At 36.5% G+C, this 17981-nt stretch overlaps 2 protein-coding genes and 1 long non-coding RNA gene across 3 annotated transcripts; 2 read left to right on the top strand and 1 right to left on the bottom strand.

Annotated features, from left to right (window-relative positions):
* LOC136253165 (uncharacterized) lies at positions 1–10162 on the bottom strand. The gene is made up of 3 exons (XR_010699982.1): positions 10032–10162; positions 9928–9986; positions 1–9149 (listed from the first exon to the last, which is right to left on the bottom strand). It is a non-coding gene; the product is annotated as an uncharacterized lncRNA (long non-coding RNA).
* Positions 10163–13441: 3279 nt separating this feature from the next.
* Positions 13442–14185, top strand: LOC136253592 (short-chain collagen C4-like). The gene has a single exon (XM_066046259.1). The coding sequence runs from the start codon at positions 13442–13444 to the stop codon at positions 14183–14185; it is 744 nt and encodes a 247-aa protein (XP_065902331.1).
* A 1797-nt stretch (positions 14186–15982) lies between these two features.
* Positions 15983–16762, top strand: LOC136253591 (uncharacterized). Its single transcript, XM_066046258.1, has 2 exons — positions 15983–16207; positions 16493–16762. The coding sequence occupies exons 1-2, from the start codon at positions 15983–15985 to the stop codon at positions 16760–16762; spliced, it is 495 nt and encodes a 164-aa protein (XP_065902330.1).
* Positions 16763–17981: the final 1219 nt, after the last annotated feature.

Here is a 17981-nt window from a genome sequence, read left to right as displayed (position 1 = left end):
ACTACTTATAATTGAGACTTTATTTGAAAAAAAGTAATACATGTATATAAATGCAAATGTGCAAGCACGTCAATATTACATCATGAAAGAATACAACTATTAGAAGGTAGTCATCTACTGTATGTGTGTAGTACAAGCATAAGTATGCATGAAGTGTGTGCGCTAAATAGTTTTCTAAATAATATTTGCAAGTTTTGAAGAGTTAACAGTTAGCTACTTTGTCACAAGAGAGAGCATGTCCATCCTTAGGTATATGAGACCCATATCCACGGACTGTGTAAAACAGTTGTGCTGTACTATCACGACCTCCAGTACTTCTTATTTGCTACAAATTTTCATCAATACAATAATACATGCTACTACCTTCATGAGTATAATGTCCTGCCATAATAAAGCCATTGTATTCTTTGTTCCAACCATCTGGACACACATAATGAGATGGAATCATTATCTTGCTACTTCTTCCTGTTGCCTCACAGAGTGAGCAAGGCATGTTTTGACATGAAGTATGATCAATCCTTCCACCACTATATACGATATTCTACCAGTGTAGCTAAAACATCTCCAGGTTGATTATATGAATAGCGCATTGGATTTTGAGGCAAGCACGATACATTTGATGGAGCACCTTTATCAGTATGACGACCTTCTACAGCAGTTCCTTTGTAAAGAGTGTTAGCTCCATATGGACATGTAGCGTTGCCCCATCTGATGTAACTGACCACTTGTGGACAGCCTTTATTAGTCTTATCATCTTCATTATTAACAGATTGCTCCTCAACTTCTCTTGTGGTCCTCACACTGATGTCCTTGCTTATCATCTTTGCTTTCAGTCGCCGCACTTTAGCAAGAAGGTAGGAGACTAGTGGAGGATCAATATCTAATTCATCACTGACCTCTACAACATTAGTGACAAAAATGACACAAACGAGTATCAGTAGAAGCTTTTTCATCATTTAGACTGCACTTCTGTCAATATTGTTGCAGTACTAGTAATTTATATATGTTAGTGACTGACCACAAATGTAGTTTATATAGCTGCATATTGATGTACTAATAACTACTGTCTGCATGGATACACATATCTATTTAGCTACTAGTGTGTCACAATCATACAGCCTGCCTTGTATTTTACAACAAACAACTGATGTATTTAAATTACAAGCTTGTATTACTGTAATTCCAGAACTATACATATACACCATGCACTAAATATATGTTGCAACAGATACAGTTTTAATGCCCAATAAAAATCAGTATAATGTATGTACAGTGTATTTCTGTATAGGGTTCAATTTTAAAACTGTTAAGTATCATTAATATTGTCATTGAGAAGTATTATGTTGTTTAAGTATTGTTAAAAGGCCAGCATTATTGACACTGAAGTCACCAATAACTATATTATTGAGACTAACCAGCAATAAAAAGCCATTAATAGCTACTCATGAACAGAACAAAAACTACTAAACAAAAAGACAAACAAAAACACCCAAACCACAGCAGGGTCAAACAGCCACTTTTGGATTAGTGCACTTTTTAGCTATAACCCCATTTATTCAAACCAAGTTTTTTCCATTGATTGTGTTTGATACACTTGAGTTGTTACAAGCAGATGGTGGGTATCTATGGTCATTGTATTGCTGAAAATTTCATTATGCAATTGCCTTTTGGGCCTGTGTATTTACATTTGGCATAAAAATTTTGCACACTTTCAAACTGTCATGAGGACATAAATACAAGTAAAAAATGAAAGTTAGTAGTGTTCAACCGTCTTAAATCCACTCACCCTGTTATTTTTATAGAAACTCAACATCAATTATATAGGCTGTCTTTTAAAATTGAACTAAACTTTCATCATCACTTTCATGAAATAAATAAGTTTTGCAAGACTCTGAAACTGTGGTGTTTAATATAGTTTGCACTCTACAAATGTATCTGAGTGTAGAGAATTTAATGTGGGATCAAAACAAAAAAATTTTGAAGTCTATATATACTCATAGCTATCAATCTGTCTGTCTGTCTGTCTGTCTGTCTGTCTGTCTGTCTGTCTGTCTACCTAGCCTGCCTATCTTTATGCAACTTAATAACTATAGATAATGCATAATTGCATAATTATAACCAGTGAATGGTGAATATGTGCTAATAATTATCATGTGTACATACTGCACACACAGCAAATATAGTACAGATGTGTATGTACTAGCTACATATAATTTGCTGTGTTGATACATGGGAAAGTTCTACCTGACTGTGTAATGAAAACTAAGTAAATTAAAATAAATTTACTGGTATGTGTACATCAGTTTACATGAAATGTATCTGTAATTTACTGATTACAACTACGTACATTGTAGACGCACCTGGATTCTCTCCAGCTCCAATGATAAATCCACAGATTATACATCAACATTGAGCATTAATAAGTGTACATCCAACGTTAATTCCAATAGTTACATTTGTAAGTGTCAGTGGTTTAATGCTATCAAAATCAACATACTGACTATACTGTATTGACTCCTTAGCTTCTGGTGAGTTGATTCACTATGTGTGGGCTTGAGTCTATTATGCTCCAAAATTTTTCTATTATGCTTTTGGCATTTCCCCAATTTTCTGCCTATGATGTTTGTTTTTATGCTTTTCAGAAGTGCAATATGCTTTTATTTTCTGTTTTTTCTTTATATAGGAACATTCTTCATGTGATACAATGTAAATTGAGAAGTGTCATGTACTCCAGAGTTTATAGGTATATTAGAGTAGGGAGTCTGGGGGCATGTTTATAGTCCCTCAGAAGCTATACACATTTTTATTGTCTAATATCTTTGCAGTTTTGTATGTAAATAAAATATTATGCATTGTTCTAATTGATCTTCTGAGTTGTAGTAGTTGGTATTCGAAGGACAGCAACTGCTCAGTATGTGACCGGCTTGTGAAAACAGGGCATGTGGGCACAAACCACACCCTGTCACACTACTGGTCATATCTCATGATCAGTAGTGGAACATATTTGCAATCTGTAATTTGCGGCATATAGCCAATTAAATGCTTACTAAGAGTGGAAAATTGCAGTGCATACTGGTAATGGCATTGCATAATGGTACAAAAAGTTATGAGTGCTGAAAGTTTGAAAAAGTAGGCAAAAATCATGTGCCCACGTGCCCTATTTTTGTAGGCCCAGTCACATATTATGAAACTTGCATTTGCTGTACCATACCAAAAACATTTTAGCCTCCTGGGGATAAACATGTAAGGCCAACAATTCTAAATTCCTTGTTTCCTGTCCTAGTCAGACAAAAAATACCATGCAGGCGGGCGGCTATTGTTTATTGTACTGTTAAAATCTACTATTCAATATCAAGAATATTAAAGGGAGCCCATTAACTCCAAATTGCTTTTTTTTCTCTTAGATTCAGGAGAGCTACATTCAATGTTAGTTGTGGGATTCAACAAGATGCATACCTCTAGAAGGTTAGATTTGAAGAGTTACAGTGTTTCCTGAGCAGCCAGAAAGGCATTTACACATAGAGCTGGGTTTGTCATGCTTGTGGTGACATGTGCTAGCTAGCACTGTACTTACTAGCCTGACTTATACAGTACAAATTTTCCGAATACTTCACACATTAATAACAGATTGAGAATGGGACTAGTGTTGATTAATATGCGCATCTCAAGTTTATCAATGGCTGCTTAAAGAGATTCACTGCTAGTATTAGGCCAGATGCCATGCACTAAATAACACCAGAAACTCACATCAGAGTCCACCTATCCAATAATACACCATGACAGTAGTCTTCATCCCAATGACATGATCACACAACTGACTCCCTGCCAGTATTAATATTTAGGTCACGTGACTATCAAACGTAATAATAAATTTGCATGCGGCTCTAAAATTACCATGCGGGCGGGTGACAGGAAACAAGGAATCTACAACTGGTGGTCTAATGGTTCTCATTCTCTCTGTTGTATGCAATGACTGCTCTATTAGAGTGTTTTACTGTTCTATTAGAGAATATCGATCTTTTGACTCAAATATTTCCTATTTACCTCAGTCTCACCCCAAACCCTGCAGAGCCTTCACTATTTTCCGTATGTCCAGACATTCACTAGCTATCTGACTCAATACTAACCTTTAAATATGATCAGAGCGTCTTTCAATTGAGCTTCCAATAATTATAATCATCATATTCAAAATCAGACAATGATACATGTGTTATAATATCAAATTCAATGATTGAAGCTCAGCTAAGGCCACTCCAAATAAATTCTCTGTTTCCCGTCCACCGCCCGCATCTGGTTACTGCCAGCCCTAAATATTCCATTATTCCGTATTCTTCTATTATTTTCCGGTTATTCTTGCATACTGATAGGCTCAGTAAAAGCTGTATTGAAACAGTGTCAGCTCAGACTCGACACGTGTCAGCAGTGCAGCACAAACTTCACGTTTGTGTTATTTTTGCAACTTACAAAGGAAGGAACAAGCTTAAGCATGCTTTTATGCAGCCTTTTTGGCAGTGCCAGGCGAATAATGGCTTGAAAAGCTAGCCAATCGTATAATGAAATAATGGAAATGGACCGTCCGTCCGCCCGCATGCAAATATGCCTGAGTCCAGGACGGGAAACAGAGAATTTATTTGGAGTGGCCTAAACTGCTTTGTCGTGTTTTAGTGCTAGTAGGCACGTGACTGCATGTATCCTATAAAACTGAAACCCACGATAGAAATTAAAGCATTCATTTCTTTGAGCGGTGTAAACTTGTAGTAGCGCATTATTCTACTCGTTGTCAGGAATCATTTCACCATCTAAAACAGGTTTGCCCTTGACTTTGTGACTGTTATAGCAGAAGTTATAAATATCATGACAGAAATTTGCCCATTATGCTCCTAAGGGGGCATCTCCAAACTGATTTTGGTACGCTTAACGTCATAATGCAGACCCCCCCCCTCCTTAACGTCACACTATGAAAACAATGCATTGGCAATAGAAGCACGAAACGTTATATCAAGAGTTAATAATAAGAGAGGAGAGTGTCTAACGCTGTTTGCGCAGAAGTTAAACGGCTTCCTTTCCGTGTAACGCATAGGCTTCTAGTATTTGTTCGTTTCCTTACCGTAATTAGTTTAGCCGCACCGTGACGAATCCTCGAGAATATTCGAAGACTGAACTAAAGACTGAGCTGTATGTACAGGGAACAGTGCTCCTTCAATTGAAGAATGCTCAAAGGTAGGGTAACATGGCGACGAAGTGAAAATTTGAAGCGATCTCGGAAGCGATACTCCGCCTTTGGTTCAGTGTTTATTTGTTTCTCAGACGCTCTCCCCCAGAGTTATCTTATTATTATTATTATTATCAATTTACCACAGACCGGGAAGGACAAGTACAAAAGGTGTAAGCCTGTACAAGGTACTGTCCAGAATACAAAAATAACTACAAAATACAACATTAGCTACAAAACAAAGACAACATTACACAACAAAATACCAATACACGAAAGCAATACAACATTAACAATAAATTACTTAGAAAATGCCACAAAAGTGTTTATATGCAGCATGGCGAAAGGCAGTACGGGTTGCAATTCCCAAGATATCAATAGGCACTTGATTCCAGACAAAACATAACCGTACAAAGTAAGAATACCTCCTAGCATTAATTGTTGACAGGGGTGGTACAAGAGAAAGAGAATGACTACGTGTAGCCAACGTGTTGTAAGTACAGTACTTCAGAAAAGGAATGGAACCATTGTGACGAATGTCCTGAAGAGTACAAACTGATAAATAGTCACGCCTGGAACACAAGGGAGGTAAATGCAACTTTTGATAACAGGTTTCATGGGGAAGAGACCGAGAACATGTGGTTGGGTTCCAACGACTACCACAAGCCCACCGTGCAGCACGTCTCTGGACAGCCTCCAACAAATTCACATCTTTAGCAGTATGTGGTGACCACACTACACAAGCATACTCCAACAGTGGCCTTACTATAGCCTTGTATGCTCTACATCTAGCCTCCGAATCACACCCAAACATGGTACGTCTTAAACTTAGTAGCAACAGCCTGACATTGAGTAGACCATTGTAATTTGCTATTAATTTGAATCCCCAGATACTTCACAAGATTAGTCTATTGTAGTGGTTGATCTCCAATAAAATAAGTAAAAGTAATAGGCTTTCTTTTGTTGGTAATAGATAAAGCCTCACACTTAAGAGGATTCAAATTAAGCTGCCACAGTTTAGACCATGAGACTATAGCAGAAAGATCATTCTGTAATAGCTGGCAATCTTTCACTGATTTCACACTAAAATAAAGGAGTACATCATCGGCAAACAGCTTTAATTTGCACACATGAGGTGTTGAAGACAGCTCATCTATGTAAAGTAAAAACAACAGAGGGCCCAGAACAGACCCTTGTGGCACTCCAGAAGTGACTGGTGCCCAATCTGAGTAAGAACCATTTACAACCACCCTCTGAAATCTCTTAGTAAGGAAGGAGCGCATCCATTCTAACAGATTACCACTTATCCCAAGGGATTCTAATTTCAGAAGTAGCCGTTCATGTGGAACCGAGTCAAAAGCTTGGCATAGTCCAAAAACAAGCAGTGAACAGACTCACGGTGCTCCAGTGAGAGTGTCCAGTCATCTAAAGCTTGAAGCAGAAGTGTAGTTGTAGAACGATTCGGTTGAAAGCCATACTGGTGCTGACTCAAAAGGTCATTTTTTCTCAATACTGAATATAAATGTTTATGAATTATACGTTCCAAAACTTTCACAATGATTGAGGTCAAACTACAGTAATTGGACGATAATTGTCAGGAGAATGTCGGTCGTTTTTCTTATGAATGGGAACAATGTTGGCAGAAATCCAGTCAAAAGGTAACGATCCTGAAATAACAGACTTATTCATCACTCTACTCAGTGAATAGCACACATGATCAGCTGTTAGCTTCAGCATACGAGGTGTAATGCAATCAGGGCCACAGGACTTTGTAACATCCAGAGAGCTCAACTGGCCAAGAACATCATCAGGTGAAATTGTGATTGAATCAATAGTAGTAACTGGGGAGATCTTAGGTTTAAGCTCATCTTCGAGGTTAACAGCCACACTTCTTTACGCAACAGAGCGATGCTCTTCGTGGTGAACTTGAACATCGAGTTGAACGCACGCCCTTGTGTCTGGGATAGCCTTTGTGGTTAAATGCGAAAATATACTAGCCAGTCTGTACATTACGCGGAAAAGAAGCCGCTTGGTTATATTCTTTACCTGAAAACATAGTCCACAAACAGTATAGCTGAGTCACGTCACTTTCTCTGTTCTATAGCTGTTTACACTATAACTGCTTTAATAAAAGTTAATAACGTCATGGGCTGAACCCCCCTCTCCCCTTAACGTCATTATGACGTTAAGCGTACCAAAATCAGTTTGGAGATGTCCCCTAAGTATGCCATTTAGCTATGCCAGCATTATGTTTTATGCTATGCCAAAAATCATGCCGGCATAATCGACACAAGCCTACCTAATACATGTATTTGTGTCACTTTTTCTTTCTTTCCGTTATCTTCTGAAACTGGCAGCCATGCACTAGTATACACTTATAGTCTACGGCCTATCAACACTGTATGTCCTTCCTATAGCTGGATTTTGGATAAATTCTGCTCGTATCAAAACTTGCTATTGGGGATTGTAAACCAAAGTGGTCAAAATAAAATTTTACATAACATCAAGTTTTGCTATTAGTTCTTACAACAGCTAATAATCTCATTTTGGTAGTCTTAGCTTAGTCAAGCCTGTTGGTTAAAAAACCTTGTCGACAGCCATCATTTCTTGCCCTATGTAATTAAAAATACATGCATTTTGTACTAAATACAAAAACTGCAAAAAAGCAAGCATTAGCACCCATAATCTCTATACAGGACATTATACAAAAATTTAAAGCTGTTGAATTGCTCTAAAGAAATCTCCCGCTCCCACTCCACTCCCAGTTTTACCAAAGCCCATTGCTCTACACAATTCTGCCCGAAGTAATACTCTAGTGTTACCATAGTAACATTTATTTACCATTGATTACAACGTAATATGTGCCCCCATGCAATTTATATTGGAGGATTTAATTACTCAAGTGGGAAAACCTCCAAAAAGCAACCTGTTACCCTCAACCAAATTCGCTAAACTTGGTATCATTCTAATTGTCAACACTTGCTGATTAGGAATCCGCCTGAATTAAGTGCCTATCCAATTATACCAAGTTACACTAAACATACAAAAAAAAACAGGTTTTCCCCGCTATTTTATTACTGAATGTGTAATTTGGCAATACAAGGCTGAAGGCTCTATATCTTGCCTTTTCTCTTGGTCACTTTACAAACTCCTATATACTAAGTGTGGCCCCAACTAGACATTGGGTGACCTGCAGTTCAAATCCTGGGGCTGGAGGGATTTTTCCTTACTTTGGCCCCTTTTCTGCTACACCTTATCAGTTACTAAGTCAAGTCATTAAGTCTAAGTCCTTGAAATTAGATTAGGTAATTCTAAGGCTGCAGCACACGTTGTTGTCAGACCTTCAGTGCTGGTCACTGTAAAGTAGTAATAATAAATACTTTAGGTTTAAGGAAGAAAATCCATTCCTCTTGGAGGAAGACTGAGTGTGCCCCTGACTAGACATTGGGTGACCTGCAGTTCGACGAATCCTGGGGTTGGAGGGATTTTTTCCTTACTTTGGCCCCTTTTCTGTTACACCTTATCAGTCACTAAGTCAAGTCATAAAGTCTAAGTCCTTGAACTTAGGTTAGGTAATCCTAAGGCTGCAGTACACGTTGTTGTCAGACCCTCAGTGCTGGTCACTGTAACATGGTAATAATAATAATAATATCACTCAATTCGCCATTGATTAAGAATTCTGATGAACCATACCAGATCTCCATAAATTAAAGTATGCAGAAGTTATGGCACTGTATTTAGTCATTTCCGTGTATGTTTTACGCTACAGATTTTTATAATATACAGTAATAGTTGACAAATGTTTTGATATGTGAAAAGAAATCAGTTAACTGTATATGATTATTGTTACAGGCATCTTACCAATACAGGAAGTGGTAAACTTCAGTTCTGCATGTGTAGGGTGAGTGTTGACTGAAGAATACTGGTAGTTAATTGGCTGATCAAACATTTGAAGTATATAGCAGAAAGGTGAATCTGTGCTGACTTGATAGCATACTGACATGTGAACTGATACATGCACACTTGCAAGACACCACAAACTTGACTGTGTAATGTTTTGTTGAGTACAAAGAAGTTAGCTCAAGAGGATAGAAGGAAGTGGATGAAGGAATGAAAGAAAAAGAGCCAACAGAGGTGAAGGCAATGGTCAGACAGTAGATGTTGCAGTCGATCAGAAACGGACAGCATAGCCACCCAAGGGATATACATTCCACCACACATCTGATAGGAAGCCACATAGTGATTTAATCTGATCACCTTACTCTGGTTAATACCCAGCAATAAAATTTAATTTGTATTTAGCAAGGTTTAATGCATTATATTTAATGACAAAATGAGGCATGTTTATCAATCTTTTTAACTAGTAAATCATGAGTTTACAATTCAAGTACTGTATCCAAAGTGTAGCTACAGAATAGTTTAGCTAGCTAACACTTGCATGAGTTATAGAAGGTATATAGTATGCAATTACCTGCAAATCTCCTGCTATATATATTTCTGTGTTATCTTTATTTACATAGGGAAATATGACATAGCTTATAACTGAATTCAGCAACAGTCAGAACAACCACTGACAGTATTTAATTTGTACCATTTCATAGAGTAAAAGAGCTACTAAGTCTTGCAACCCATTTGTCCTACAGTGCTGTACATGACCTTTAGACAAGCAATCTCTAGATTTCATGTACTATGTGTATATGTTTTAGCATACTTACTATGGATCTGTTAGATGATCAGTTGTGTACCATGAATTTCCAGGGAATAATCTGGAGTTCTATATCAAGTATATTTACATAATTACATACATATACATACTTACTTAGAGTTATATCTACACATCCCCAAATGTCAAAGATGGTATCAAGCAATAACACAACTGTAAGGATCATCCTCTAGTTTATCAGTGTAGGAAAAACTAACTAATCAGCAAAACTTTGAATGACTGGTCAGTGCCATCAGCACATATCATTTTATATTAAATGTAGTTTTTTGCCCTAGCAACAAACAAAAGTTAACAGGCTAGCTTCCATTGGGTGAGTTGTCAACATGTAACATCATGTGTGACCATCTGTCGCCTGGTTGCATATAAGTGCACATCATAATTAAATTCCACAATCCTAATATAGTAACAGGTCTGGCTTTGCTCATCATTATTACTGTCACGTTATGATTGTTTGGTGCTTTACCAGGGTCAATGATCCTGGAATACTCCTCAGGCAGTAGAGGATCTAAGCTTGTGAAGTTAACGATATCAAAATTTCCCACCCACCCACCCTGATAGCCTGCTTTCTTATATGTTGCTTCTGGTAACTGAGGTGTGGGCACAAATTGCTGAATGATTAAAGTCAACAACTGCCTAGTCCAAGGCTCTGTATGTGTGTGTTATCACAAAATGCTAAATTTAATGTGTCACAACTGAATGTGCTAATCCTTGTTACAATTGTATGTTTGCAATGTGGTTGCTGAATGTTGCTGCTGCTGGCTTGACATAAGTAATACTGGATGTATTATGTAAAGTTTGCTGTGACAGTGATAACACATACTCATTGCCTATTTGGGCTAGTGTATCATACTTCAGTTGCCCTACCTCCCCCAAAGAGTTGTATGTGTATGTATGTATGTCTGTATTATAACTGGTCTGTAAAGTGATGTGTTGTTGTAATAATTATGTTGTGGTCGCATGCCGTAATGTTATAGAGCTTGGTGCGGTGGAAGGGCGGTTTGTGTAGGAAAGCATGCAGTAATGTGTTGTGGTATGCTTGTACATGCTCGAGTTAGCATGTTAATGGTTTATTCCAAAATAATTACAACATGTTTTGTCTGTTATAGTTTGGTTCTAGCTGTGACAGTGAAATTTTAATGGACTCTTGGTCAAATGATTAGTCCACCTCATCCTGTTGTTATTAATTGCAGCTTGCAGGAAAACCTAAATCTCACCTAAGTGAAATTGTATACATACAGGGATACCGTATACACTGTAGAGGATATAGTGTGGAATCCAAGTGATACTCGTACTAAAATTGTTGAAATTGTTGTCTTATCCATTAATAAAACCTTCTCACCCAAAAAGTTGTACACAATGTTACTTACATGATATAGTGGACAATTACGTAAGTTGGATACATGTTGGTTATATAGGCTGGTCTCATTACAATAGGATTATAAATTGTCTACAATAGCTAATTGTAGCTACTTTTGTGGCTATGTAACGATAAATAAATCCATACATATATGCTTGCCAGTTGCATGTCCAGTTGTGTACACACTGTAAATACAGTGTTTGTTGTGTGGATATGCCAATCACTTGGCTAGGTTGTGAGTACTCAGTTCATTTGTATAGTGTAGTATAATTAACACAAGAATGTATTGTATTTGTAATTTGTTGATTACTTCAGTGGTAGACACACCTGGACACTCTGGCTCTGCTGCATGGTAATCTATTCTACAAATTGTGCATGTTTAATTTAATGGTGATAGAATACAAAATAAACCAACCAGCTATGCTATGCTAGACCTTTAGCATAAATTCTGTTACCACCAGTGCTACTGTAAATCAAGCTATAGCTAGTTTGTCCATTGTTTCATCAGTAATTTTAATTGTATCGCCTTTTTTTTGCAATAAAGTCAAGTATTCACCATGTATTACTGATAACTATGTTCTACAGCCCTTTGCAATAGCCATAACAGTCAGTGTTGTCATTTTAGACAATGCATCTATTCATCATACTGGACCAGCAGTAAGCACAATTGAAGAAACTGGTGCTCTTGTCCATTAATTTTCTACTGCCATATTCTCCTGATCAAGCAACCTAAACCCTACTGAGGAATCTTTCTCAAAAGTCAAAACTATACATGAATCTAAGCTACTTATGGCACAGGTATGTTGTATGTGAATACAGCTTCTGTAGTTTGCTTCCTTAAAGTGGCCCTTGTGTACATTGTCACAGTACTGATAATGTTAAAATCGGATGAACACATTGATGTATAGTACATATCTGTGAGAAAGATGTTCATGGAATGAGCATTGGTGCCTAACTTGTTTCTTAGGTGATTAAATTACATCTTAGCTACACATGTGGTGTACAAGCATGTGTATGTAATTTGTACTGTGGATCATAGCAGACAACTGGCGTTATGGTTATCCACTACTCCCTGACAAATCATTCCCTTCAGCAGAATTTAGAGCCACTAAAAAAAACTGTTTAGTTATTCAAATTGTTTACATTTTGAGATATTGATATAATAACTTTCTGTTCTGGTATTGGCAGAAGGTTTTGACATTTGTAGCAACAGATGTTCAATGGCTAATTTGTTCTGTGCAGATTAAATCAAAATAAGAATATACATCATGTGTGTTATTAGTTATGTATGTGTATTTGATTAATTAGTTAGACAGTAATTATAAGGTAAGGTAAGAGTGTCAAATTTTGCAATAATACTAAGTTTAATTTGTGATTCTTGATCAGCTCATAAAAATTTTGATACATATCTGTATGTACATACAGTATGTATTACGTGGACATTGAATCTTAGTTTTTAGCTGTGCTGCGTTTCTAACAATACTCCAAATAACTTGCAACTGCACACTGTTATTACTGTATGTACATAACTGTATTAATGATAGCTGCCTACTACTACTTTATGTTTAGGCAAACTTGTTCTCTTTATCATTGTTTGTTATATGATTGTGATGATACAGTGTAATAATTACCAGACCTTCATTTGAGTGCTTCTTGTGGCAGCACTTCAATTTGTGGTAATCATCATGTGAGCATTAATATTATTTATTCTCACAATAAATTTCAGTTTGTGCTTGTATAAAGTATAAAGCAAATAGACGGTGGTACTACTACCTCATCCACATCACGTCAGCAAGGCCATGCTTGCTTTGACTAAAGTGGCTTGCTCTTTTAGAAGTGCAGCCTCTTGGCACTTTGCCGGGATACATTTCAATGCACACCAGTGTACAGTTAGATGTCTCCCGTAAAGAGGTATACATGGCAAACGTATCCTCTGGAATTCCTTTGATCTGAGGTGTGAAAGTGTTACATATAATAATAATAATTTATGACATATGTTATCAATTAGTACAACATCATCATATTAAACACTCAGTACATTATTAGATGATTGTATGGTCACGTACATATATAAGACAGCAGAGTAGCCTAGTACTGCAAGACTCTTGATATACAGAGAGACTCTTTTGCAGCTAGCTGTCAGCTCAGAATGAAAATATTTCTTCTGATACTGCTTTGTATCATCTTCCTTGCTGATGCTGTGGAGGTCACTGACGAAGATACTGATTCTCCACTAGTCTCCTACCTTCTTGCTAAAGTGCAAAGACTAGAAGCAAAGATGATGAGTAAGGAGATCAGTGTGAGGACCACCAGAGAAGTTGAGGAACGATCTGTTAATAATGACACTAATGAAGATGATAAGACCAAAGGCTGTCCTCAAGTGGTCAGTTACATCAGATGGGGCAACACTACATGTCCATATGGAGCTAACACTCTTTACAAAGGAACTGCTGTAGGAGGTCTTTATACTCATAAAGGTGCGCCATCTAATTTAATGTGCTTGCCTCCCAATCCAATGCGTTATTCAAATAATCAACACGGAGATACATTTGCATATGCTGTCGAATATCGAAGTGGGGGACCCATTAATCATGCCCTGTATCGTAATATGCCATGTTCACTCTGTGAGGCAACAGGAAGAAGCAGTAAAATAATGATCCCTTCACATTATATGTGTCCAGATAGTTGGCATAAAGAATATGATGGTTACATTATGGCTGGACATTTTAGTCATGAAGGCAGTAGCATGTATTATTGTATTGACAAAAATCTTGAACAAATACCAAGTAGTGGAGGTGCTGAAAATGTACAATTATTTTACACAGTTAAAGCAACTGGATCATATGTACCTCATGATGGCTATGCTCTCTCTTGTGTAGTGTGCACAAAGTAAATATGAACTGTGTAGCTATTGCAATATTGTGCAATGTACAAACTGGACGGATTGTATTTCCTGCATACATTTGTTTGTATATATTTACATTGCTCTCATTAGTTATGATAGACGACTGCTTAGTACAGTTGACACGATGTCTATTATAATCCTGTGTTATTGATTATGCTTTGTACCAAAAGTATTTCTTTTTTATAAGTCCTTGCTTTTAGTTATGTGGATATTTAGCAGTGAAGAATATTGATATACGTAACTAAATGTTGGCACCTTTGCAATGATGCACTATGCAAGTGCATTTGTTAAGATTTATTAACTTTATAATGCCAATCTATCATTCTACACATGATCTTCACTGAAATTTATGCGCATAATTGCATCATTCATTTGTAGCTAAATAGCCTGGTATTCTGGAACTACTGTTTCAGTATCTATCAAAATTTGCAATGCTACGCATATTCTTGATCAGCTTATTACAAAGGAATATAAACATCCTTGTATATATGTAGATTACGAGTTCTTATCTATACTTCATTTCTGACAATGTTCCCTTGCAACCACACTGACAATATACAATCAACTGAAATGTTAAAAATCAGTTTAAACTCATCCTTTTTTATGATTGTTTACCGTGATTGTGATGGTACAGTACATATATTATTACCAGACCATCTTTATCACCATTGCCAAAACATTCCAACTTTTAGTATGGCTGCTTGTTGAAAATCAGTTTTCTAATTGTTAGTATACCTTACTAACACCCCTACTTGGGATCATGTGAATATTGTACATAAACACACATACACACACACACACACACAGAATATGTACATGTACAAAAGTCTTCGATAGCAAGTAACAGAGAGGCATGTTTACATCTGTTTCAATGGATGTTAATTGCTAAACAATGATGCCACATGATTCAGGTTTATAACAACAGTTATCATGCACTAGTGGTGTGCGATATAGGAAATTTTCCTATCATGATTATTGCACACAATATATCACAATACGATATATACAAACTCATCACTCAGCTTGTGTATTTATGCTGATGACATGTACAATTGTAGCACTGATGTACTAGAAGTACAAGATTAAAATACAACATTGCAAGCACTTTTATCAAGAAAAGTACAGTGTACAAGACATCTTAGGTACATTTATCTCTAATTATAGTTAAAATCTATACCTAGGCTTATATCATGATACAAAGATTCTATATCATATCACGATATAGAAAATTTTATCACGATAATATTATATTGATGTATATCACAAATCGCACATCACTATCATGCACATAATATATTGTACATTTCATATAATATAGTTAAGACAATCATGTAAAGCTTAATTAAACTGATTGTCATTGCCAAGACCAGACAGTAGACACACATGATGACCAAGAATAATAATAAGGCACAAACTGTCACATAACAGGCTCTTTAAATGAAATTCAATGTTAGTTACTAAAATTGAAATACATTTGAATTACATTTTCTACTTGTCAGCATGATACAAACATTGATTTTACATTTGTAGTAACTTTGCAATACATTTCTCTTTGTAAAAATGGCTGTACAATTAAAGCCACATTGGTGGCCCTGATGCATTTGTTATAGTGCTTCTAAATGGGTAAATTAGTATGCCTACAGCACATTATGAATTACTACATCCCCATCATTTAATACATACATTACACAGTACATGGTTGGTTAGCCACATGCATATATAAGACAGTAGATTAACAAGTGCTGCAAGACTTTTGAGAATCCTTGCAGCAGCTTTCAGCTCAAAATGAAAACATTTCTTCAGATACTGTTCTGTGTCATCTTCCTTGCTGATGCTGTGGAAATCAGTGATGAAGACATTGATTCTCCACTAGTCTCCTACCTTCTTGCTAAAGTACAGCGACTGGAATCAAAGATGATGAGTAAGGAGATCAGTGTGAGAACCACAAGAAAAGTTGAGGAATGCTCTGTTAATAATGAAGATGATAACACTAAAGGCTGTCCACAAGTGGTCAGTTACATCAGATGGGGCAACACTACATGTCCATATGTGACTGGGCCTGCGAAAACAGGGCATGTGGGCACAAACTACACCCTATCACACTAAAGGTCATATCTCAGTACTGGAACAAAAAAATATTTTCATTCTGTAACTTGCATCATGAAGCCACTTACATGTTTGCTAAGTGATAAAAATTTCATTACCATAACATATTGGTATATGAAGTTATGAGTCTCGGAAGTTTGAAAAAGTGGACAAAAATCATGTGCCCACATGCCATGTTCACTCTGTGAGGCAACAGGAAGAAGTAGTAAGATAATGATTCCATCTCATTACATGTGTCCAGATAGTTGGCACAAAGAATATGATGGTTATATTATGGCTGGACATTATAGTCATGAAGGCAGTAGCATGTATTATAATTGTATCGACAAAAATCTTGAGCAAATACCAAGTAGTGGAAGTTCTGAAACTGTACCATTATTTTACACAGTTCATGCAAGTGGGCCATATGTGCCTACTGATGGTGGACGTGCTCTCTCTTGTGTAGTGTGCACAAAGTGAAGATTGGCAGTATAACTATTTTGACTGTGTGCATGCAGACAGTATAGTTTACATAAACTGGATTCCCTGCATTGTAATTCGTGCATATAGATTTCTTATAATAAACTTACTGTATGTACACTGAAAATGTACAGTAGCTACTAGAGACAACTGTGGTATATATTTTGTCATTAACATTAATTTTGTACCAGAGAACATTCCTGTAAAAGTGTAGTTTACTTTTTCTCTAAATAATAATTGGGTTCACTGAAGAACCATGCAAGATACTGTAACAGTAGCTAATTAATGTTTGGCACCTTTGAAATGATGCACTGCTGGTGCACTTTTGTCAGGATTTGCATACTACTATCATACAAGTAGTTGCTTCCATCCACAAAATAATGATGCCAAAAAGTACATCCATTGCATTTGTGGCTCCAGCATGTAAAAATTCATATTATGACCTCACATTCCATCAGTGTGCCTCCAGCACTAAATGGATAAGGTTTTACAACATAGTTTTGGCTTATTATTTTTTAAGTAACTGTGCAGACTTCTTATAATAATAAGATACACAGATCACAAACAAACAATTTTAAAACTACAATTAGCTACTTAATTAATTGCTTAGAGTGAATCACATATTGGAGTACAGAATTCCAAATTTTGATAGCAGAGAGGAAAAAGAAATACAAATAAAACTTGATTCTTGTCATCAGTTGCATAAATCTCATATTGTTGCCTCTAGTACAGGTATCAGGTAAGAATTAATGGGAATGTCAACAAGATGATGGATTATTTAAACATCATTATAGCGACTCCGTTCTTGTCTGCATTAATTCTGACAAGTGTTGTGTTTGTTAGTGTTTGGAAATAATGGCTGTATGTTCCAATATAAATTTCACCATTGCTTTATAACAGTTGCTTTTAATTATAGACGGGCAAGTTACATGTTGGAGAAAGCCTAGCCTTTAGTTCTGTTAGTCTTACTGGACAATTTATATCTAATCAAAAACAGCCAAGCTGTAAAAAAAGGTGCGGCCCCTAAAAAGGCCATGGTGAAAAAAGATGTGAAATCCAAGGTGGTGGCCAAGAAATGGCTGTGATGGTAGGTTAATGGTAAAAATTTTAATAACGACATGTCATGTGAATTTGTGTTTCGGCACCAAATTCACCTGAATTGTCGTTATTAAAATTTTTACCATTACCCTACCATCACAGCCATTTCTTGGCCGCCACC

Source organism: Dysidea avara, chromosome 4 (genome assembly GCF_963678975.1).
Source record: "Dysidea avara chromosome 4, odDysAvar1.4, whole genome shotgun sequence".
NCBI lineage: Eukaryota > Metazoa > Porifera > Demospongiae > Dictyoceratida > Dysideidae > Dysidea > Dysidea avara.
Note: the sequence above shows the minus strand (reverse complement) of the source record. Positions and strands in the feature narration are given on the sequence as shown.